Genomic DNA, 25,833 nt, shown 5'->3' on the forward strand with positions numbered 1-25,833 from the left:
AGGGAAATTTTGGGATACACAATAGGCAAGTATGAAGTGCTGCAGCCCCATCTACTGTAATCTGTATAACTCAGAGAAGACAGCTTTCTGCTCCATGAACACCAGCCCTTATAGACCTATAGTGGCAGTGACAGCTTTTCCAAGGACACTGTTGTAAGGAACCTAGGTTGTATGCCGGGTGGTGGCGTATGGCTTTAATCGCAGAGGCAGGGGAAGCCAGCCTGGTCTATGGAGTGAGTCCAGGACAGCAGGAAAGCCAAGACCACACAGAGAAACCATCTTGAAAACCAAAAAAGAACCTCGGCTGTATGTTAATCCCAGAAAAGCATCTTGTATTGATGCCATTATCTGGGACATTTAAGAAGATAACACTTGGCTTTTTAGGGGATTGTGGTGCAGATGGAATTACAAGGTCTTAACATCTTAACACAGCAACACTTTTATTGCTTTGAAAGGTTTCCCTACAGCAGACGTCCTATTGTAGAGTAGTTTGATTTTGGCATTTTAGAAAGTTTCTGAAGATGCTTATTTTAGAATAAAAAGACAAAAGATAGTCTGTATGGTTGAAGTAAAGGAGCTCAGGCTTCAGAGGGACGGGACAGTTGCTTTTTTTCTCTGCCAATTTTCAGATATCATTTGGAAATCTAAATAGTAAGAAAAGTAAAGTCCAGCCCTTTAGGAGCCTAAGTGAGAAAACTTGAATCCTACTGACATACTTAGGACAGTTGCAGAGAGCTAGAAGTTGAAGCAACCCTTTTAGTTTAAGCAAGGGGATGGCATTCCAAATGCTGGGGAGGGGCTGGAACAGGTCGCACAATCCAGTAAGCTTAGTAAACCCAGGAGACAGGCACCCACTGCGGAGAACTACAAGCCCGGTCAAAGGCTTCTTGCAATTTCTTAAGAGTTTCGTCAACACTATTATTCACCAAAGAGAAGTCAAAGTAGTGAGCATACTGACTACGGATGGCCTCAGAGTCCTTTTGCAGCTGCTGCAGGGCTTCAGTCTGTAAAGAAGAAAGCCAAAGCTGAGGGAAGAGTTTAAACAATTGGTTACATTAACTGGCTCCCTATCTACTATTTTTTTCTATGTGGGGTAACCGCTCTGTGGTGCAGTATTGGCTAGACAGGCCCTCACCTTAACTGAAGACAATCACTGCTTCATGGACAACCAATTAAGAACACTGCATCCTAGCACAGTGGTTCTCAATCTCCCAATGCTGTGACCCTTTATTACAGTTCCTTATGTTCATGAACCCTCCAACCATAAAATTTCTGTTTTTACTTTTCAATTATATTTTTGTTACTATTATGACTCAATGTAAATATTTTTGAAGATAGAGGTTTGCTAAAGGGGTTGTGACCCACATATTGACAACCACTGTACTAAAGAATCTCAAATTAACCATTATAGAGCTTTCCTCAAGACCAGCAGCTGTGAAGCACAGGCTTTTCCAATGTTACGTTAACTACATAAATGGAAAAGTGAATAGAGAGTGCCCTAGTGGTGTGCACTCTTATGTGCAATATATATAATTTGTGTGCACTGGTGTGAGGGTATCAGATCTCTTGGAACTGGAGTTACAGACAGTTGTGGGTACTGAGAATTGAACTCTGGTCCTTTAGGAAGAGCAGACAGTACTCTTAATCGCTGAGCCATCTCTCCAGGCCCTAAAGCAAAATTCTTAAGACATGGATGAAGCCACTAACTCAGTGGAAACATGTACTAAGGACATGACCAGATAATTCACATAACAAGCAATATAAACAGCTAATTTGCTTGACTGGCTTTCAACTCTATCCCAGGCTGGCCTCAATCTCTGATATTTTGAGATAGTACCAGGTAGTCCAGACTGGCTTTGAGCTTGCTATGTAACTCAAACACTGGCCTTGATCTCATATCCTTCGTTTGACCTTTGAGGTGCTAGGATTGTGACTCAAAAGTAAGAGACAATTCAGTAAAACAAAGTGAAATGCCATTCTTCTAAAATATAAGCCAAGATTCTCTTAAATATGACATTCTACAGAGGGATCAGCCACTCTTAGAAGCAGGCTACTTTCCCACTGTAACAACGCTGTACCCATGGTGGATCTAGTACCACTTCTGTCCTTCACAGCTCCATCTGCTGCCTTCATGTGAGTCTACGTCACATCAGAATTTATTTAACTGTTTGTTCATCAGACCCATTAGGTCTATCTCATTCAGGACAATGACTTGTCTAATAACTGTCTCTTCAATAACTATCTCTTTAGGTTGTTTTTGGTTTTGTATTTTGCTAGACAAGAGTTTCTCTGTAGCCTTGGCTGTCCTGGACTCACTCTCTAGACCAGGCTGGCCTTGAACTCACAGCGATCCCCCTGCCTCTGCCTCCCGAGTGCTGGGATTGCAGTTGTCCACTACCATTCATGGCTGAATAACTATCTCTTGAATGAATAAAATACGCATGCCTTGGGGGAAACAGTTGCTAGTGACCCTGAAAGCATGAACCTCCACCCATGACCCCTTTCCCACCTGTGTGCCCTGGTCAGTAGGTGCAATGAACACAATGAAAGGTGAAAGCTCAGCTGTTCGAACAATCTTCAGGGTCTAGGAAAAGAAAAACGAAAGGGAAATAAAAAACCCAGCTGTCTGTCAGAATGTATTCCTTCTAATAAGTGTTGCCAATGTCAATACCACTTGGCACTGTTCCAAGTACTGCTGTTCTTGCATCATGCTGACCCTACTAAAACTAGGAAGCAAACCTGAGCTCCGAGGTTTCTAGGAGCTCTGCTTTTCATTATCCCCTTCCCCCACTCCATGGCTAAAACCATTCCTCCTACCTTTGAATGCCTACCCACCTGGGGCTCAATGTCAAGGATGGCAATCTTGCCCTGCTTATGAATCTGGTGCACTGTTTCGAATTTGGTGCCAAACATGTTGCCCTGATAGCTGCCAAACTCCAAGAACTCATTAGCAGAAATGTTCTTTGTCATCTCCTCTGTTGAGATGAAGTGGTACTCCTTCCCATCTTCTTCGCTCTTCCTTTGCGGCCTTGTTGTATCTGTGTACAAGGACTCAAATCCTTGACAAGCTCTTGGTCCTGTATAGAAACCCTACCCATCTTTGGGGCAGATAATACAATACAGATGTTCTTCCCCTGAACTCCTGAAGGGCTGATGCTGGGGGGCAGTACTGACCACAAAGTAGCCCACCTATGCAGAATGTATCTAAATTTCAAGAGACAGCCCAGGTAGAATAATCACACCATTCTCACATAAAACCCAACAAACCCAGGAATACTGAAACTCAGAAATGACAACTAAAAATGTTTTAATAATAGATCTATGAGCTGTGGTAGAAACTTTCTAGAAATCTCTTTCCTTAAATAACTTGTGGATATGCGTGTGGGTGTGCATTCTGACCACAGAGGCCAGAAGACATCAGACCCTTGGATGTGGAGATACAGGTGGTTGTGAGCTTCCTAACCCAATCTCAAAAAAATTACAATGTTAAGAGTAACAATCTAGTGCAGAGATAAATTGTATCTTTTTCTCTTTATCCCCTGATGGGCCATTTCCTTTCCTTTACCATCCACAGCAGCTACTTGTCTCTAAAATGGTTCCATCCCCTCAACTTGCACATCAAAAAGCCTGGCTCTGTGTGTGTGTGTGTGTGCGCGCGTGTGCGTGCACGCACGCGCGGATGTGTGTTTGTTTCTTGAGACAGAGTTTCTCTGTGTAGCCCTGGCTGTCCTGGAAGTCAAGATTCATCTGCCTCCCTGAGTGCTGGGATTAAAGGTGTGTGTCACCATGCCCAACCAGGCTTTTCAATGTTGATTCAAAGACTAAAATCAGGACCTCATACTTTCCAAGAACTTTACTGACAGAATTATCTCCCCAGCCCCCCAAATTTCCAGCTTTCATAATTAAGCATTTAAAATAAAGCTTGTGTGACATTTCAGAAAAACACTGATGCTAAATTTTGTAACATGACATTTCTGCCTATCCCTTAGGCATAATGTTCCCCTCCAAAGTACCTGAGAAATACTTACATGGGGCAGGGTACACAAACTTCTCTGGATTTTGACTGAGCAGAGCATTTTTAATATGGCTGCGACCCACCCCACTGGCTCCTGTTTGAGAATAAAGAAAGGCTTCCATCACTTTCACCCAGAGACATTGGCAGGGACAAGGCAGGAAATCGGAGATGAATTTCTACAAAAAAAAAAGTGCTGTATTCAGGCAGCAACTGAGTCCTTAGAACTGCCAATAATTTTGGAGGCCACCAGATAGCTTCAATTCTTTTGTATGCATTTGGGTGCAGAGAAGTCTTTCTAAGGTCTAAGAGTTAACATATAGAACACAGGGGGCTAGAGAGATGGCTGGGCAGTTAAGAGCGGTGGCTGTTCTTTGAGAGGGCCATGGTTTAATCCCCAGCACCCATATGGCAGCTCAAAACTGTCTGTAATTCCTGTTCCAGGGGACCCAACATCCTCACATAGACATACATGCAGTCAAAACACCAATGTACATAAAATAAAAGTAATTATACAAAAAAGAAAATCACACTTAAAAAAGAATATATAGAACATAATTGCTATTTCCACAGAGGAATAAGCTACTGTGGAGTTTTCTGTTTATTTTGTAAGCTAGCCAAACAGGTGGACAAAGCAAACAAAATCTAAAAAAATTAGGTGCTAAGTAGAGGAAAAACTTAGGTGAAGTGGATTCAGATAGATTATTTGTAGAATCCAGGAAGTTCCTTATAACTAAACTACATGAAGTATGACGTATCCACGATAGCATACTCCATTTCTTCCACATCTTTCCTGAAGAATGGTGGACACATAAAACAGGCATGGAAATAAGGGCAGAACTGTGCTCTTGAGTTAGCAACAGTGAAAATATACCAATTAACACCAGAGTCTTCCTCTTGAAGGCAGGGAGCCGAACAACTTCCTCATAGGAAACAACATCCAATTGGTCAAAAACTAGAGGTAAAGAAAAATGAAACCATATTAACTTTCAGAGGTAGAGAGATAAAGCACTGGCGGGGGTTTAAGGAGCTGACACTTGATCTAGCAAGGAGAGAAAGTTGAGCGTGGTGTTGGATATTTTTATGTGATGAGGGAGTGTATAGGTAATAAAGCAAAGCAGAGAATGTTTCCTGTGAGAATTCTGAGGAAAGGACTGACCCCATTTAGATTTGGAAACAAACTATCTAGAATGGTGGATAAGAAACAAACTGCAGGGGCTAGAATTTCAGCAGTGAGACTAGGTCATACCAAACTCCAGCTCAATACCATGCCTCATTTCCATGTTACGGGAAAAAATCAAACTGAGTCAAACTTACCAACAAATGAAAAATCATTGCTAATTGAATATGCTAGCACAACGGCTACAGCAGGTAGCAGAAGTGCTGATAACAAACTGAAGAACAGGCTGTGAGAGGAGGCGCATTCTGTATTGCAGACGCATGTGTTCATTTTAGTCCTTGATTTGATTTTCCCAGAATCCTCCATCTGAATGTTTCACTTGGCTCTGTAGGCCAGTCCTTAGGATTCTGGTTATATATATGTGTGTGTGTGTGTGTGTGTGTGTGTGTGTGTGTGTGTGTATGTATGTATGTATGTATATATATATATATATTTTTTTTTTAATAACTCTATGTTCTCCTCTGTATCCCTCTGACCTGACCATTTTAGTCTGTTGCAGTCTCAGTAATGTAATGGTTCTCTATCTCCAACATAGATTCCAGCTTTCTAGAACATGGAACCTGGCTGTCTCATGGCCACTTAGAACTTATTAATATCAATATCATTACTGCAGTCCTTCAAACATCCCTTATTTTAGGGAATAGAACCAATATTGACTCAAACATTCAAGATGGAAAAGGTTCTTAGGAAAACACTCCACTCCTTCACAGATGTCTTGGCCATGGTGACTTCAGGATCTTTGATTTGCTTATGTACTTGTCATTGTCTTGAATGCTCCCAACAGGATGGAAACACTGAATAAATGGTAGATTAGTATTCATTCATTATCAGCAACCCTCCATATTAATGAGCCCTGTATCCTCAGAGTTAATCAGCCACAAATTGAAATACTTTAAAAATTTGCAACTGTATTGAATATGTATAGACTTTCTTTTCGTTATTCCCTAAACAGTATAGTACGACTATTTATACAGCATTTTCATTGTATTAGAAAATCAAGATTTTCTTTTTGAGTCAGGGTCTCACTATATAGTTCGCCTTGCTAGAATTTTCTAAGTAGGTCAGGTTGGACTTGTACTCAAAGAGATGCCTGTTTCTGCCTCCTGAGTGCTGAGATTAAAGGCATATGCCTACCACACCCATTGTACCTATCAAGATGGTTTAAAAATGCACAAGAAAGGCTGGACGTGGTGGCGCATGCCTTTAATCCCAGCACTCAGGAGGCAGAGGCAGGAGGATCTCTGTGAGTTCAAGGCCAGCCTGGTCTACAAAGCAAGTTCAGGACAGCCAAGGCAACACAGAGAGACCCTGTCTCGAAAAACAAAAAAACAAACAAACAAACAAAAAAGCACAGGAGGATATAAAGAAGTCCTAAGGGGTCCCGCTCAAACTATGGCACCAGCCAAGGACAATACAGGCCATAAACTTCGAACCGCTACCCAGATCTAGCCAATGGACAGGACATTCTCCACAGTTGAGTGGAGAGTGGGGTCTGACTTTCACACGAACTTTTGTGCCCCATATTTGACCATGTCCCCTGGATGGGGAGACCTGGTGGCACTCAGAGGAAGGACAGCAGGTTGCCAAGAAGAGACTTGATATCCTATGAGCATATACAGGGGGAGGAGGTCCCCCTCAGTCACAGTCATAGGGGAGGGGAGTAAGGGGAAAATGGGAAGGAGGGAGGGAAGAATGGGAGGATACAAGGGGGGGATAACCATTGCGATGTAATATGAATAAATTAATAAAATAAAAAAAATAAAAATAAGGAAAACAAAGAAGTCCTATGTGAAGTCTACACCCTTTTACTTGAGGTTCTTGAGCTTCTGTGGATTTTGATAACCATGGGTTACCGGAAGCAGTCCTTTGTAGATACTGAATTTGGTGATGGACAGAATAAAGGTAAATATGGAGAAAAGACTGGAAGACTTGATCAGGTGGTTACCTGAGGGGTGAGGTGACAAGTAGGTGTAGGCAGACCACTAGCCTTCCTGACCATGCACTGGCCTAGTGTCTCTGACTGAAGTGAGTTTATAAAGATGAAATAAATGAGTAAGGGAAAACTAAAAGAAATGGCATCCTTTCTATACTATACAGCCTACTGCATAGTGGATCCTTACCTCTTTCCCTCTGGTTAAAGAGGTGGAGAAACACAATGTTAGTGTGGCTTTGGAGGAAGGGGACACAGAAAACTTACTTGAACTGTGCTTAGCTAGATACTTGTCTTTACACTTCTTCTTCTTTCCAAAGGGACTGCAACTTGGAGCTTCACTTGGAGCAGATTGAGCCACACTTGCCACTCTCCTGTGAGGAGCAGATGAACAAAGCCCGTGACAGACTAGGCTGCCTCCTTTCTTGTCTGTAGTTAAGTTTGAGACTTTGACTCTGTAAGATTCTTCAAGCAGAGATGCCCTCACCCGCTTCCTCTCTTTTCTTCATTATATTTTTCTGTGATCACCCAGGCGCATGGCAATGGAAGTGTTTTCAGGAAGAAAACATAATTTCCTCCCCTTAGAATAGTCTGACTGTTCTTTCACCTTTGACTTGAGACATGGAAAACTGGGCTGACATTCACTTCATCATAAAAAGTATATTATCCACAGCAACACTAATCCATAATAAAGCACAGGCATGCACATATAACCACATATAAGACTACTGTGTCATCTATGCTGGTGTTTCAATGCATCAGCTCATGTTTTGAGACAGGGTCTTGCTATGTAGCCCAGGTGGCCTTGAACTTGCCTCAGCCTTCTGAGTACTCTGAATTACAGGCCTGAGCCACGATACCTGACTCTCACTTAAAAATATACTTGTTGCAGTCTACTAAACTGGTTTCATGCCTCATTAATAAGCTATGAGCCACAGTTTGACTTTGTGCTCTCCTGAGTCTTTATCAGCTATCTTCCTTTCCTGATCTTACAATGTTCTTCACTAGATGTTAGCTTTGAAAATGGGCCAGAAGGTACAGACAGCATGCTGAAGGTTTTGACCAACATCTTCCAGGTCTGCACTGCATTTCCTCTGTTGTCCTAACGTTAAACATTTATTTCAACAAAACATATCCTGTGGTTTGGTGCTATTTACAATCGTTGGAAATAGGATCAACCCAGGGTGCTGGCTTCTAACTAAAGGTCTGTCTGTTTGCAGGCAGGGCTGACTATTTGGTATCAGATAGACAACTGAGCAGATTGCCCTACATATTTATATTAGGAACATATATTCAACAGTTAATGAGAAAGAGGGCATAGATTTCTAAGAAGGCAAAGAGGGATATATGAAAGGTTTGGAAGGCAGAAGGGACAGGGAGAATTGATGTAATTATGTTATAATCTCAAAAAACCCAAATAACTAGGTCTGCTACAGGAACTAACAGTCTTTGAGGTTGGGATATTATTTTTCACAAGCAGAAGGTCACCAGTGGATACTGATTTTTCTACCACTGTAATGATCATGTGTGGCAGACTAGGAATAAGTGAGCAATCTGACTGGAGGACAAGAATCTGCATAAAAGACCTGGTGTGGTGGCACATGCCTTTATACCAGCACTCGGGAGGCAGAAACATATGGATCGCTCTGAGTTGAGGCCAGTGTGGTCTACAAAGCAAGCCTAGGACAGCCAACGCTACACAGGGAAACCATGTCTCAAAAACCAAAACAAAACAAAAAGAGTCTAAATAAAGAACACATACTTAAAATGTGACTGTTTTCCGAAGTTTTCTTAGAAACAGTACTGAGTGGTTGAAGTGATACAGGAAGCACAGAGGAGTGCTCTGTAACTGGTGAGACTGTTTGAGGAAAGAGGCCAATAAAAGCCTCCTTTCCCTGCAAAAAATGGCCTTTGAACAGACCATACCAATTCCTGTGGACCTTTCTTCATCTATTATATAAAAGAAACTAGAACAATAAGTTTAGGAGATATGGAAAAGATACACAGAACAGCAGATTTCTGAAGCTAAGCAATAAGCTACTGCAGAACTTTCCAGCACAAACATGGCTCACCATTCCTGCAGCTCAGGAGAAGGGATCAATCCTGCAGACTCCTTGGAGGAGCCCTCTACCCGTCCTTGCCACCAATTGCTGTCATCTTTGTTGATGATCTGGATAATGTCTCCAGTAACAAACTTCAGTCCTGCCTCCTTGCAAGGGATGAGATTGTCCTTTTTGGGGTCGTAGTCAAACTGTGCTCTCATGAACATCTGTAAAAGCAGACAATGAGGATCTCAGGAAAAACACTAGAGCACTGCATAAAAAAGTTCCACTGTAAAAAATGGGAAATGAGGCCGCATGTGGTGGCGCATGCCTGTAATCCCAGCACTTGGGAGGCAGCACACGCTTTTAAGCCCAGCACTCAGGACACAGAAGCAGGTGGGTTGCTGTGAGTTCAAGGATAGCCTGATCTACACAGTGAGTTCAGGACAGCCAAGGCTACACAGAGAAACACTGTCTCAAAAAAAAAAAAAAAAAAAAAAAAAAAAAACCAAAACCAAAACCAAAACCAAAAACAAAAAGGGAAATGATCAAGAGTGAGACAAGCATGGTGAGGAGAGCATGGTGAAGAGAGCTCCCAAACACGTGCAGCTGGAATGTTAAAGTGTTGTTAACTACTTATTGTTGTATTTGCGGAAGAATCAAAATTGATTCTTTTAACAAGAAGACATTTCCCATGAAATGTGTTTCTGGATCAACATGTTTCCATTTTTCTGAGTTGTCTGTCTCAGAGTAGAGAGCTGCTACCATCCATCTGAAATGGATCTGTTTCCTTGACAAGATACTCTCACAAATACGGTAAAGCTGATAACCCTTTCTCCAGACACAGTCTAGCAATATGACTATGTCCATCATCTTTATATGCTGACATTCTTTGCACCACTTTCTATAAAACTACACATTTATCTTACATAAAATATGCCTAAGTGGATAATCATTTCTATTACAGCATTATTTATGAGTGAAGTATTGAAAACAATTTAATTTCCTAAGACATTCTTATTTATCCATGATGAATGGTTAAGTACTTGCTGAGTATATTACCATGTAACACAAAATCCCAATTATCTAATATAATATATAATTATATTATATTATAATTAATATAATTATCTAATAAAATATCTAATGCTCTTGGCAATCCTGGTGATATTATATGAGATAAGAACATTATTAAACAAAATAATACCTATAATGGTCAAAATTAAAAAGAAAATTTTATCATAGGAAAAAAATGAGTAAAAGAAATTATACCAGAATTTAATACTGATTTTCTTGGTAAGTTTTGATATCAACTTGACACAACCTCGAGTCATCTCAGAAGAGGGAACCTCAAGAATGGCTTTTGCCGAGTGTGGTGGTACAAGCCTTTATTCCCAGCACGTGGGAGTCAGAGGCAGGCAGATCTCTGTGAGTTTGAAGCCAGCCTGGTCTACAGAGTTAGTCCAAGGCAGACAAGGCTATGCAAAGAAACCTTGTCTTAAGAAACAAAACAAAGGCCGGGCATGATGGCACACACCTTTAATCCCAGCACTCGGGAGGCAGAGGCAGGCGGATCGCTGTGAGTTCGAGGCCAGTCTGGTCTACAAAGTAAGTCCAGGACAGCCAAGGCTACACAGAGAGACCCTGTCTCAAAAAACCAAAAAGATCTGACTTGCCTCAAGGACTCAAGGAACTCTACACCCCTAACCAGCAGGAAGTAGCCTATAGAAGTCTATGCCCCCTTTCCCCTCTTTCTCTCCTTCTTTCTCTCCTACATAATGCTGAAATGGTTGGAAGAAAAATTAGGGTGGAATAACGGTTGAAAGGCAGTAGAAGTATAAGAACCTAATAAAATAGGTTAAAAAATTCATCAACAGCAAGCCAGTAAACAGCATCCCTCCATGGTTTCTGTTCCATGTTCCAGCCTCATATTCCTGTTTTGAGTTCCTACTCTAGTTTCTCTCAGAGATATACTGCGATCTGTAAGTGTAAGCTGAAATAAACCCTCTCCTCACAAGTTGCTTTAGATCAGAGTCTTTTATCGCAGCAACAGAAAGCAAACTCAGACAGTAGTTATCTGTGGTAATAACATTAAGGAGCATAAATATAGGTCAAACAAGTAAGAAAAGAAATAATAAGGACCTGAAATAATTGTAGCCCACTCACTCTTTTAATCCCAGCAGTCAGTCTCTATGAAGGCCAACTTGGTCTACATAGTGAGCTCCAGAACAGCCAGAAGTAAGACCCTGTCTCCAGAAACAAAAACCTAACTCACCAGTAAAGTTCCTAAAGATATTTAAAAGGCTTTCATAAGATATTGTGACAGGTTGAAATGGTGAGCTTCAGGTTTAGTAAGAGACTCTTTCTTAAGGGAATAAGACCGTTAGTGGCAAAGCAGGACACCCATATCCTCTGTACTTGAGAGTACACAAAATTTCACATACTTGTGCATATGAATATAAACACTCAAAATAGCTTATCATGAACAACTTCACACCAATACATTTGGTAAGACCTGATGGTTCTTCTTTGGTCAAATTTCAAAACAGCTGAAAAAAATGAGTTATTTTCATACAAACACAAATAGCAGAAAATTCTACAACTTCCCAACTCATAACCATAATATGCAAATCTAACAAGAATCTTCAAAGTCTCTGATGATCAGGGATATAAAAATCCAAAATGAGTCAGACATGGCAGCACACACCTTTAATCCCAGCACTCAGGAGGCAGAGGCAGGTGAATCAAGGCTAGCCTGGTCTACATAGTGAGTTCCAAGACAGCCAAGATAACACAGAAAAACCCTGTCTAGAAAATAAAAAGCCCCAAACCGAAAAAAAAAAAAAAAAAAACAACAACAACAAAAAAAAAAACTAAAAAACAACAACCACAAAAACCCAAAATGAAATATTAGTAAAACAAACACAACAATTTATCATAAATATAAGTCACAGTCAAGGAGTATCTAGTTTAGCAAAACAAAGTCTGTGACATAACATAAAAAATAAAATCACATGATCTTGTCACTAGGTAAACAGAAAGATAAAATTTAACACCCAATCAGTATTACAATTTTAATGAACTTGGACCAGAAAGGAGCTCCTTGCACTGAGTGTGACTTCCAGCACCCATATCAGGTGTCTCACAACCAGCTCCAGGGGAATCTTGATATCTCTGGCCTCTGTGAGCACCTGCACTCAAATGCACATACTCACACAGAAACACATAACTAAAATAATACAAACAAAATTTTAAAAACCCTATAGCCAACATACTTTACAATGAAATACTAAAAGATTTCTCTTTAATACTGAGAAATAAAGAAGGATCTTGCTGTTACTGCTTCTATTGGGATGTTGTGAAAATATCTCTTTTCCCCAAAATGATATGGAATTTAATGCAAAATAGACCAAGTACATAGAACATGCCTACATATATGACTTATGATAAAAGTGGTGGTGTATATAATATAAACAGGATGTTTATTTCAATAAATAGTATTAAGTACAGTGGTATTCATATGGAAAAATTGAACCTTTGACCTCTTAATTTATAATCTCCTATATAAAATCAATTCAATTCTACATGTGTTTAGAATAAAATATAGAAGAGTGTCCTTTTGACCCTGTAGTAAGCAAACAAAAAATTAAACAATATACAAAGTGCTAATTATATGAGAGAAAAAAGTAGTAATTTGAAATTCACTCAAAATCTTATTTATTCATTAGTAATACCATGAAGAAAATATAAAAAGATCATATTTGAGATACACATGACAAAAGACTCTTTGCTTATGAAAATATGAGGGACGCCTACAATTTGGCAAGAAAAAACTCAAGCTCTATCAAAAATATATTCAAGTGAAAAATATAAGTGGTCAATGGAGCATTCCATAATTATCCAAGAAATACAAATGGGAATCACAATGTAATACCACCCAGATAATGGCCAAACAAACAAAACCAGTCATTCTAAGTTTTGGTGAAAACATGGGATAAGTAGAAGTGTCATACAAACACAGTTGAGAATATAAAACGGAACAACTGCTTTGAAAGCAGTGTCTCCTAAAAGCACCCATGCCTTAATATCCATCAATTCTACCCACCAAAGTAAAGGTATAAAACATATATCCAAGAGCATACATGACACTTCCTATAAGCAAAAAAGCTAGGAATGCCAAACAGCCCATCAATATCAGAATAGATGAGAATAGATGAGTAATTGCAGCACACTTATACAATGAATCAGAAGAAAAGTGCTCAGTACAGATCAGCACCATATACAATGAATCAGAGAAAACCATCTATTACTACAAGTAACCTGGATGACTCATTTATATGTAGTACTGAATAAGTGCAGCGACACACAAAAGAATTCCTACTATATAGCTCAATTTATATATAACTTCAAAATGGGGCAAAAGTTTTCTTTTGTACAGGTCAGGGTTGTGGTGAGCCTGGAAGAAATAAGATAAGGAGTCATAGGTGCTGAACATAGTCTGCCTTTTGACTTGAGTGCTGTTTACAAGGGTGTGCTCAGTTCATGAATATTCATCCAGTTTTATACTTGCAATCTACCCACTTCGTTATACATATGTACATAAACAGCAAAACCTCAGCGTAAAAGTTTAAGGCTATACTATCACAGTACAGGTAACTTATGATATAAATTTCAGGTTTCATATCTTAATATTTATTTTGATTTCTTTTTTTTACTTATGTATATGTGTGTTCAATTGCCTGTGGAGACCAGAAAAGGGCATCAGATCCCCTAGAGCTAGCACTGTAGGCCACTGTAAAGTACCTGATATGACTCGGGGCCCCTGGAAGAGCAAAGCTTTTTTTGTTTTTTTAGCTAGTTTTTTTTTTTTTTTTAAATCACAAAGCTATCTCCAGCCAAGGTTTGGTGTTTTTTTTGTTTTTCTGTGACAAGGTTTCTCTGTGTTAGCCTTGGCTGTCCTGGACTCACCCTGTAGACCAGGCTGGCCTTGAACTCACAGAGATCCACCAGCCTCTGCCTTCTGAGTGCTGGGATTAAAGGCGTGCGCCACCACGCCCAGCAAAGTTTGGTATTTTAAAAACCTTTTTGCCAAGGTCCTGTCTCATCTATTCCTCTGCTACTGATAACCTGTTCCTATCACCTCCATCACTGTCCTCTTCCTCAAAGAAAAAGGAACAAAGGGCTGATGAGACTGCTCAGTTGAGTCGGTAAAATGCTAAAAGGAATTGAGCTTGATCTTCAGAAGTCACATTAAAAAGCTGAGCTTGAGCTGGGCGTGCTGGCACATGCCTGTAACCCCAGCACTCGGGAGGCAGAGGCAGGCAGATCAGTGTAAGTTCGAGGCCAGCCTGGTCTACAGAGTGAGTCCAGGACAGCAAGGGCCACACTGAGAGACCCTGCCTCAAAAAACCAAAACAACAACAAAAACAAGCAAACAAATACTCCCTCCCCACCCCCCCCCCAAAAAACAATAAACCTAGAGCTAAAAAGGCAGAGACAGGATGATTTCCGAGGTTCACTAGCTTACTAACCTAACCTAATTGGGGAGATCCAGGATTGGGTGGGTGAGGTGGAACTTCAAAAAAAGAAAAAGGATGGGGACTGGTGAGATAGCGTAGTTGATAAAGTGCCTACCAAACAACCTTGGGGCCCTGAGTTCAGATGCCCAGAATCCACTTAAAAAGCTGGGCGCAGTGCGTTGCCTGTAATTCCAGTACTGGGGGAAGAGAGCCAGGGAGAGGGCCAGGTTAATCCCTGTAGCTCATTGGCCAACCATCCTACCTGAATCAGTAAGTGTCAGGTGCCCTGAGAGACCCTGACTCAATAAATAGAAAAATAAGTAAGTAAATAAGGGTGAAGTGAGGTCAAGAAAAGATATTTAATAGCAATCTCTGGCCCCACACTCATACACACACTTGCGCATATACACATCCAACTTATAAGCACACAAAGATGGAGACACCCAACTTTGTCCTCTGCTTTCCACACATGTGAACTTGAACACACATGAACAAGCACATACAGACGAGAGGGGGGGGAAGGAGGGAGGGAGGGAGAGAGAGAGAGAGGTGATGAGCTCTTTTATTTTCATTGAGATAAAGGGTAATAGGATAATAGGACCCCAAGCCCAGTAGGTAAACACCTGTGAGCGATCACAACTTAAAGTTATAGAAACATGTCATTTTAAATAAAATTTCAAAGAACACAAAACAGCACAATAGAGAAAATGGTACTACATACCTGTAGTGCAGGAAGACGGCTTTGTTGATTAGGAATTACTTTTAATGAGATCATTCCTTTGGTTTCCTTCTATTAAAAAAAGATAAATGAGACTGTAAAGAAAACTAATTTGGGCAATTTAGAGTTTTGTAAAATCAGGGTTTTCATTATTTTCACTACAGAACCATCTTTATACTTTGAGATCTGGCTATATATTACCTCCTGAACCATGAGAGTGACATGTATTTCCCACACCAACATAACTAAAAAATAAAGCAAAAGCACATTATTTCCTCCTCTTCTGCTCTTGTTCCCTCAAAGGTCCCTTACAAATTCCTAAAATGAACACAAATATACCCATACTTTTCCTATCCCAGTGAGACCATTGGAAATATTTATAGTCATGGGGTTGGGTTTTTTTTTTGTTTGTTTGTTTGTTGGTTGGTTGGTTTTGGTTTGCTTTTCTGGATAACTGAGGCTGGCCTTAAATGATGACCCTTCTGCCTCAGGCTCCCAAATGCCACCACAACTGGAAGTAGATACAAGTTTAAGTTGTTATTTTTAAAAATTAGTTAATTTGGTTTAATTTCCTAGTTTTAGGCCAGGTATCACTCTGAAATACATCCTATAAGTCACTATGTGGTCACGGCTGGCCTAGAACTCAAGGGATAGTTTTCTGTGGCCTCCTAAGAGCTGTTATTACAGGCATGAGCTATTGCACTCAGCTCAATGATTTATTTTGAAATTTTGTCACCATAACCACAGCTGATCATCATCTCTTTCTCTTGCAATTTGAATAACAAAAATACATATAATTATCACACAAATGTTTTAAAGTTATGTATATATTAAATAATGATACAGTTAATTAACATATGTATTAGCTCACTATTTATTTCTGTTGTGAGAATACTTGAGATATACTCTCCAGCATTTTTTCAAGAATTAATTCGTAGTTAATATATATATATCCATGATTCCCCACCCATGCCCAGCCCCTGATCAGCACCATTCTGCTCTCTACTTGTATAGGTGTACGTTTCTGGATTCCACATATATAAGAGTTTATGTGAAGACTATCTTTCTGTGTCTGGCTTATTTATATAATGTCCTCCCGGTGCACCCATGTTTTAATAATGGAATTTCCTCCTTGTACAGAACAGGAGAGTATTGCATAGTATGTATATTCCATGTATTTTTAGGCCATAGCCTGGCTATGATGTTTATTTGGTTGGTTGGTTTTGGTTTTTGGAGACAAGGTTTCTCTGTGTAGCCTTCACTGTCCTGGACTCACTTTGTAGACCAGGCTGGCCTTGAACTCACAGAGATCTGCCTGCCTCTGCCTCCCTAGTGCTGGGATTATAGGTGTGGGCCACCATGCCTGTCTTGCCTGGCTATGATAAATTGTACAGTAGTAACAGCATATTTTTAAGAGGTTGGTCAGCAGCTTTATTTCTTTTGCCCAGTTTCCTATTTGCTTATGTTTTAAAATACAATTTAGACTTCTCTAGAATTATTAGCTCTTTTCTAGCGTACTGTTTTTTTTTTTTCAGCATATGCTCATTTACAAGCAGCTCAATGTCAGAAGCATACTTTAAGGCCAATTTTCTGACATCACTCCTAATACTAACAATGGTATCACTGGGGAACCCAGTAATAGCTAGGTAGCATATTCAAGTAGGGAGTTTGAAGAGTTTCCTGGAGCATGTGTTCACTCAAGTGTACACATCCTTGGGAAGAACTCTCTCCCTTCTTGTATCTTTTGAGGATGCCTGTATCTGTGTGAAAATGGTAACTACAGGAGCAGGTTTGACAAGTAAGAGTAGGAACATAAAAGTTTTTACTAACTGCAGAATCCACTGAAGCCCAGCTGATATAGACATTAAAATCAAGCCTGCTGAGGCACAAGACAGAATCAAGAAAGATGGGAAAGAATCAGGAGGGGGCAACCAGGAGAAGCAGCACAACACCAAGCATATTAACAGACTCTGGGACTACAGACTGAGAGAACCTAATCCACCTGCTCAAAGCTGGAGAGCAAGAGTAAAGCAAAGCAGGGGTTCGGAAATACCAGTAAACACCACATACCCAGGTCAATATTCTTGTCATTTTATCAGGTTGATGCTCTCAGTTATTGGCCCTGCTTTGCACTTTTACTAAAGGAAAGCAGAGAAATATCACTTCTTGGACAGAATATCTATCAGAAGGGATAACTGCCCTCTCTGCTTTTGCAGAGAAATGAGATACAGTGACACCAGTGCCCTTCATGAACACATAAAACAATATTTATCTAGTGCAGAAAAAAATACTCACCATTGCCTTCTGCAGCTGGTCTACTGAGTGATTAGTCACATTTGTCCCATTGATTTCTAGAATCTCATCCCCCACATGAAGGGAGCCTGCCATTAAACAAACAAAACACTCAATTTACAAAAGAATGAAAATTCAAACAAGAGCTGTTAGTATACCTCAAGAATACAACACAAGCAAAACTACAATTTCGGGCATTTTTCTTTCTTTTTTAAAAAAAGATTTATTTATTTATTATTTGTACAGTAAGTATTCTGTCTGCATGTACACCGGCAGGCCAGAAGAGGGCACCAGATATTAGGAATAGCCAATTAAGAGAGATTAAAAAATAAACATTGTTCTGACTCCATCTAGGCAGTTCAGTACTGCCTCATCCTTCTCGATATAAGTCATCCAAGAGCTGTGTAAAATCATCTCATCCTTGAATTCTTGGACTTAGAATAGTCGCCAGCTCCAGGAGAATTGGACATATGTACATACTAAAAAGAATAACAAAGCCAGGGAAAGACCTCAGTACCCCCATTATCCAGTGAGTCCGATGTTTCTTTGTTATTGTTAAATTAAATTTCCAATGTGCTCTTATGGTTAGTCAATGTTAAAATTCTATGTGAAAAGCTGGATGTGGTAACACACACCTGTGATACTAGCACTGGGGAGGCAGAGGCAGGCAGATGGCTGTGAGTTCGAGGCCAGCCTGGTCTACAAAGTGAGTCCAGGACAGCCAAGGCTACACAGAGAAACCCTGTCTCAAAAACAAAACAAACAAACAAAAACCCACCAAACAAACAAACAAAAAACCTGTGTGAAGCACGGTTACCAAATTCATGTCATGTTACCTTGAACTTAAAAAAAAATAGTTAAGGGGCTGGAGAGATGGCTCAGAGGTTAAGAACACTGACTGCTTTTCCAAAGGGTCCTGAGTTCAATTCCCAGCAACCACATGGTGGCTCACAGTCATTTATAATGTGAGCTGGTGCCCTCTTCTGGCCTGCAGGTGTACATGCAGATAAGGCACTATGTATTTAATAAATAAATAAATAAATAAATAAATGTTTTAAAAAAAAACATAGCTAAACATAAAAGGGTAGGAGGTGATGAGAGAAGAGACTTACTGGAATAACCATAACCCCAATAATAGTTTTTAGTGCCATATGAGCTATCACCAGCTGCTGAAAATCTGTAATATTTTAACTTATTAGTCTGTTCTCTCATTGCTCCCTAAAATATATTTTAGTAAATGATGCATCTGACAATTGTTGGCACTTTAGCATTAGGAAAATACAATAGTTAATACTAATTGCTTAAATTTGGTTTCCTCATTTAAGCTGTCAGCTCCAGGATGGTTGAGATACAGCTTTCTTTACAGTTACATATCAGTCATATGTAATGGGCACATGAGTCACTTATTAACTAAATAGGAAAATATATAAGAAGGTGCAGAGGAGCTGGGTGTGGTGGTGTACAGAGGCATGCAGATAGATCTCTATGAGTTTGAGGCCAGCCTGGTCTAAACAGAGCTCTATCAAAAAAAAAAAAAGAAAAAGAAAAAGAAAAAAAGGAAGAAAGAAAAAAAAGAAAAAGAAAGAAAGAAAGAAGGGGTGATACTAAGTAATTCATACTAAGATCCTATCATGACATTGTCTAAAGAGTCCAGTAGGGTGTTTGTTTTATTTTTGTTTTTTCAAGACAGGGCTTCTCCGTGTACTCGTGGCTGTCCTGGAACTCACTCTATAGACCAGGCTGGCCTTGAACTCAGAGAGATCCACTTGCCTCTGCCTCCCAAGTGCTGGAATTAGGGCATGTAACACCACACTAGGTTTAAAGAGCCAATTGTGGGCTGGAGAAATGGCTCAGAGGTTAAGCAAACCGACTACTGTTCCAGAGGTCCCGGGTTCCCAGCAACCACATGGTGGCTCACAACCATTTATAATGTGATCTAATGCCCTCTTCTGGTCTGCAGAGCACTGTATACATAATAATAAATAAATGATCTTAAAAAAAGAGCCAATTGTTAAGCCAAAGGATCTCTTGGAACTCTCACAAAAATGCTATCAGTTTTGAGGACTATAAGCTTCATTTCCCACACCACTAAACAGAGTATAAATAATTAATCCCAGGATAAAATTAGACTTCAGATCCCTCCTCCCTGCCAGAGTACCTTGTCTATGAATCATACCACCATGGAGAATTCTTGCCACAGTACATGACTGTTTTTCATTCAGCTTCAAAGTGATTCCCTGGAATAAAGGGAGTGAAAATGTAAACTTTGTTTTAAGCCCTTTCTGAAGATATCGTTAAAGCATCTTAAGGAGATTTTGCAGTGAAAATCATTTCCACCTATATCTCAGTTAGGAAAAGCAAGAAGCTTGCTTTGAAAAGAGCTTGAGATAGCGGAAAAATAAACACAGTAGTGAAGGTGGCCGACTGGACAAGTTGGTGAGTGGCCTTTGGAATATAGTCTTATGGCCTAATGACTTCAACAGTAGAGTGTAAATGATGGCTGACAATAGGATAAGAGATTACCATGGGCTCTTCTGTCATCTTCTCAAACTGTATGAGACGAACTTTTCTTGCTTCCTGACCTTTAGCATGGGCAGGGCTACCTGGAGCGGTGGACCCATTGGTGTACATGTCCTCAGTAGCAACATTCAACTGATTCAAAGCAGTCTGTCAAATAAAAAACAGATTAGTGGACAAAATAAGCAGCAAAGGCTGACAATCAATCAATAATCTGTAAGTAGAAGGCTTTGAAAAACAAGTTCTTTTATAAGGTTGACATCTACTCTCATTTGGATACATGGGAAGCTGTTTGTAAACATTACTTATTCAACTGAACATACACACACATTTTACTAAGTCATTGCAGATAAAGGAATTATTTTTATTAAAAATATTCTGAGGTACTAGAGAGATGGTTCAGCGGTTAAGAGTACTGGCTGCTTTTTGTGAGAACATGGGTTCATTTGCCAGCACTCACATGGCAGCTCACAACTCTCTGTAACTTCAGTTGCAGGGGATCTGATGTCCTTTTCTCACCTCTGCTGATACAGACATGCATGCTATAATCAGACATACATGTAGCCAAATCAACCATACACATAGAAATGAATTTAAGTTCTGAATCCTAAAGTACTTCAGGCCCGAAGGGCTTCTAATATGGTATGCACAAATGCATACCTAAGACAGCAAAGATCCTGAGTGGGTATTAATTAACTAAGGTGGGAGGAGGAAAAAGAGGACAAGTGCAGAGAGGAAAGTAAAGTAAGCATGAATATCAAGAGCCACTTCCATTCCCCACAGCATCAGGCACTTTGAGCAGTTTAAGACCTAGTTGCTCTTTCTTGACATGATAAACTGTGTGATCAATCAGGAAAAGATCAGAAAAAAGGATTTTAACCTGACTCATAACTCAGTTCACATACAAATCTCAGTTCCAGATGGGTTCTTGATACAAATGTGAAAGGTAAAGCAGATGGCCTTGAGCAAAAAACATACCTTTAATACCTTAAAGTACATAAAAATATTTCATAACACATGACATGAAAACTTCTAGCCATAAAATAAAATCTGAAAGATAAATGATTTGAAAGTTAAGAAATGTGTTCACAAAAAGATTCCACTGAATTATGTGAAGCATTAGTAAATTAGACACAGAGGTCAGTAACCAGAAAATAAAAGAACTCATTTTTATCAACCTAAATTTTTTTTATCAAAAAGCACATAAGGAAGCAGAGGCTAGACATTCATGAGCTTGAGGCCAGCCTGGGCTGCAAAGCAAAACACTGAATAAAAAGTGCCATTTCCTGTAAACAGAGGCGCAAACATGAACAAGCAGATCTTAGTGGTAGACCCTGTAATCCCAGCATTTGGGAGGAGGGGGCAGGGGTTTGGCTCCAGCTTGTACTACAGAGCAAATTCAAGGTTAGCCTAGGCTACAAAATAAGACCCCATCTCATAACAAAAAAACAAAGCCAGATACATAAGAGCTAAGCACACTACTCCCTTTATTTAGGAGGCTGACACAGCAGAATGGCTTGAGCTCAACCAGGAATTTGAAGTTAGGATGAGCAACACAGAGACACCTCATCTCAAGAAACAAGAAATTGGAAAGGCATGGTGAGGCCTAAGAGTAAAAGTTTGCAATCTAACAAAGGACTTGTATGCAGAATATATAAAAATAATTACAACTCAATAACAAGACAATAAAAGTTCAATGATATGGGTGTGGGAGTGCACACCTTTAATCCCAGCATTCAGGAGGCAGAGGCAAGTGGATCACTGTGAGTTTGAGGCCAGCCTGGTCTACAATGTGAGTCCAGGACAGCCAAAGGTACAATCCCTTCCCCCAAAAAAGTTCAATGAAAAGACAAAATATTTGAACAGAGTCCCCATTAGAAAAGATATATGGCTACATATAAACACATGAAAAAGTGATCCACATCACAGTAACCAAGGAAGCATAGATTAAATTAAGACCACAGAGGCCAGGAGTGGTAATACATGCCTGTAATGCAGCACTCAAGAGGCAGAGACAGGACTGCTGCAAGTTCAAGACCAGCCTCAGCTACACAGAGAGTTCAAGTCCGGTCAAGTCTACACAGGAGACCCTGTCTCAAACAATAAATAAAAGCCCAAAACAACAGAATGCCTATACCTGCCTACTAGAAGTCTAAAATAAAATAAAACACCCACTTACTCTATTGTCCAGTAATCCTACTCTTAGGGATTCATTAAAGATGAAAGAAAACATTTGTCCACACAGAAACTTGAATGCAGATGTACACAGCAGCTTATGTTCCCAGTAGTCTACCCAAAAGGAAACAATACAGGTGTTGAAACACAGGAGAATGCACAAGAGAGTTGTCCGTGCATTCAAGAGCTCAAACTACAAATAGGAATGGATTCAGAAACCTGTTGAAAAATGGCAGTCCTATTAAAAAAGAATATATATATAATATAAAATTTATGTGAGATTTTAGAACAAGCAAAATAGGTATAAATAATAAAAAGAGTAGTTGTCTTGAAGGGACAGGACAGCCATGAGACACCTGGAATGCTGGTAGTATTCTATACTGTGATATAGTGTAAAATAGCATATTCTAAATTTGTGCGTTTTACTGTATGTGAATCTCACCTTAAAAAGAAACCACAAACACTACTGAACGCTAGGCAGTGATATATACACTGAAGCTCTTCGGGGTGAAGCACTCTGACATCTTCACCTTGTTTTAAAATGCAAAAAAAAGCGGATAGATAGATGTGTTAAGGCAAACAAAGCAATGTGTCAATTATAGAAGCCAGAATGATAAAAAGGTTTTTTTCCCCCAGTAAGTGTTGGAGATTGATGCATTTTGATGCTGATTACTGGCTCCCAAGGTCTGTTTGCTACATTGACACTGTGTAACCTTGCCTCCCTGTTTGACCAATATAAAGCCAATACCTGGGCAGGGCCAGAGGAAGGTAGGCGTGGCCAAGGTTCTCCTTGGGGGAGAAAAGGATCTTGGGAAGGAGAAGAGACAGCAGAGGAAGAGGAGAAGGTAGGAGGCTGCTGCTGCCATGGATGAAGTGGAGAAGAAACACACGGCTGGTGTGGATGGAGACTTGGCCCAGATGACGATAATGGCTGGGAGGTAGCTTGGTAGAAATTATCAGAAGCAGATGGCATGGGATGGGGGTAGAGAGAGATATGGAAGGTAGTTTAGGGGATTAAAATCTGCCCTGCCCCAGGTGAAGCAAGGCTACTCTAAAATACAACAGGTGTCTGGGTCTTTGATTGATTGATAATGAATTAGAACATACTGCCATAATAATTATACAGCTAATAATAAACATTTATTAGACCCCCACCTTTAAATTAACAGCAACAAGTAAGTTTGAATTTTTCCAAATAATATTGGTGAAGAACAGCATTAACAGCATTAAGAGAGTAAAAAGACCCCTTCCCAGATCTAGCCAATGGTCAGATTATTCTCCACAGTTGAGTGGAGAGTGTGATATGACTTTCTCACGTACTATGGTGCCTCACATTTGACCATGTCCCCTGGAGGGGGAGACCTGGTGGCACTCAGAGGAAGGACAGCAGGTAGCCAAGAAGAGACTTGATACCCTATGAGCATATACAGGGGGAGGTAATCCCCCTCAGTCACAGTCATAGGGGAGGGGAATAATGGGAAAATGGGGGGGGGAGGAATGGGAGGATACAAGGGATGGGATAAACATTGAGATGTAACAAGAATAAATTAATAAAAAAAATAAGTGAGAGAAAAAAAATAAAGTTGGAAACTATGTGAAAAAAAAAAAAGAAATGGACACACCTGTAGCTCTTACTAGGAAAAAAAAAAAAGAGAGTAAAAAGAAGACCTGGAGAGATTACTCAGTGGTTAAGAGCACTTATTGGTCTTGCAAGGGACCTGTGTTTGGCTCCTAGCACCCACATGATGGCTCACAAGCACCTGTAACCCCAGCTCTAGAGCATCTGATGCCCTCTTCTGGCTTCTGTGGGCACGAGACACACAGGTGGTGCACACATGTACACACAGTGAAAATAGCTATATCCATAAACAAGAAATAATTATTTTTTTAAAGAGCAGGACAATAAAATAGGGGGTTGGGGGTTTGCTCAGTAGGTAAGAGTATTCGCTGTCCAAGCACAATTACTTGAGTTGAAATCCCCAACACCCACATAAAAAGCTCAGTATGGTCATCTATAATTCCAGCACTGTCTAGGCATATAAAAGAGAACCAGCAGGGCTTACAGGCCACCAGTGTAGGTCTAGGTTCATCGAGAGACCCTGTTTCAAGGAAGTAATATAAAAAGTGATAGGACATATGTCCTCTGTGTTAGTACATGGTTGCATACATTTATATAACACGTGCATATGCACATACAGAGAGAGAGGGGGGAGGGGGGGAGGATTTTTTTTTTAAAGAGTAAAAAGGCAAGCCATTGAATCTGTAATTGAAACTCTTATACCTGCAGGAAAGCACATAAACTGGAAATTATACTGGGATGTCTCTAGCCCTACATCTTGCCTTTCTTATCCCACAAATGTTTGTGCATAAAATAATAAATCAAAAACAACAAAGAAAAATCAGAGGAAAAAGAACTAGTATAAACAGCTATATACTAACAACATACAGCCCTCAAGGACACCGGTGAGATGTGAAAAGTATTTTTTTACCATTCATTTTTCTGGGGGAAAGAAGAAGCCTTGGGTAGGAATACATATAGCCCTGGGATGAGTTCAGTGACTGGTCCAAAAAGGACAAGGATGCAAAGATGACAGACAAGGAGGTCTATCCTAGAACTTTAAGAAGAGATGTCTTATAACATAGGTGTGATTTACACAAACTGAGACGTCTTAATTTACTGCTTCCTTTCTAACTGAAAGGACAGTGAAGACTGACTCACTGTCATTACTGGATAACCTCAGATGAGGGAAGTGTTAAGAAAGAGAAACTGCCTTGTTTAGCAGCTAAAATGTCCCAAAACTCACATGACACTGTCATATGGCAATTATGTTGCAACAAAATTGTTGAAAATAGGTTGTAATTTGCAAAGTAACTTAGAATACCCAGCAAGACAGAACTTCACATAGTTCCTATGCGTTCCACAGCAAACGATCTAATAATGCTACAGTGAGTGCATAACAAGACACCATGTAGCCATTACAAGGAGGCTCTGGGGTCATTTTAAAACCATCTTTTTATGTGGAAAATACAACAATGTGAAGACAATTATGCTAGCTCCAACATAAATGTATTCACATTTACTTAGACACATACAAATAATCTCGGGAGGTAACAGTGGTTGTTTCTAGGAAGGAGAAATTGGCTGGCACAAGATATAGTGGGAAGGAAATTGCCTTCATGGGCTAACTTTACTCACCATATCTTCCAAATTATGCATTATGTGTTTTAGTTACTTTAAGAAAATAACTTAGCCGGGTGTGGTGGCGCACGCCTGTAATCCCAGCACTCGGGAGGCAGAGGCAGGTGGATCGCTGTGACTTTGAGGCCAGCCTGGTCTACAGAGTGAGTTCAGGACAGCCAGGGCTACACAGAGAAACCCTGTCTCAAAAAAAAAAAAAAAAGAAAAGAAAAGAACTTAGCAAAAAATATTAAGTAGAACTTGAAAACC

At 40.0% G+C, this 25,833-nt stretch overlaps 1 protein-coding gene across 1 annotated transcript in view; it reads right to left on the reverse strand.

The window, feature by feature from the left end:
- Positions 1 to 208: 208 nt before the first annotated feature.
- Mpp1 (MAGUK p55 scaffold protein 1) overlaps positions 209 to 25,833 on the reverse strand; it is a 31,829-nt gene continuing 6,204 nt past the window's right edge. The window contains exons 2-12 of the mRNA XM_051141687.1: positions 20,217 to 20,360; positions 19,852 to 19,930; positions 17,697 to 17,782; positions 15,405 to 15,473; positions 9,195 to 9,391; positions 7,390 to 7,496; positions 4,887 to 4,967; positions 4,029 to 4,109; positions 2,836 to 3,038; positions 2,510 to 2,584; positions 209 to 1,004 (exon numbers count right to left, since the gene is read on the reverse strand). Coding sequence (XP_050997644.1) covers positions 828 to 1,004; positions 2,510 to 2,584; positions 2,836 to 3,038; positions 4,029 to 4,109; positions 4,887 to 4,967; positions 7,390 to 7,496; positions 9,195 to 9,391; positions 15,405 to 15,473; positions 17,697 to 17,782; positions 19,852 to 19,930; positions 20,217 to 20,360 — 1,299 coding nt within the window. The 3' untranslated portion in view covers positions 209 to 827. The remainder of the gene's footprint in view (positions 1,005 to 2,509; positions 2,585 to 2,835; positions 3,039 to 4,028; positions 4,110 to 4,886; positions 4,968 to 7,389; positions 7,497 to 9,194; positions 9,392 to 15,404; positions 15,474 to 17,696; positions 17,783 to 19,851; positions 19,931 to 20,216; positions 20,361 to 25,833) is intronic.

Source organism: Acomys russatus, chromosome X (genome assembly GCF_903995435.1).
Source record: "Acomys russatus chromosome X, mAcoRus1.1, whole genome shotgun sequence".
In the NCBI taxonomy this organism is placed as follows: domain Eukaryota; kingdom Metazoa; phylum Chordata; class Mammalia; order Rodentia; family Muridae; genus Acomys; species Acomys russatus.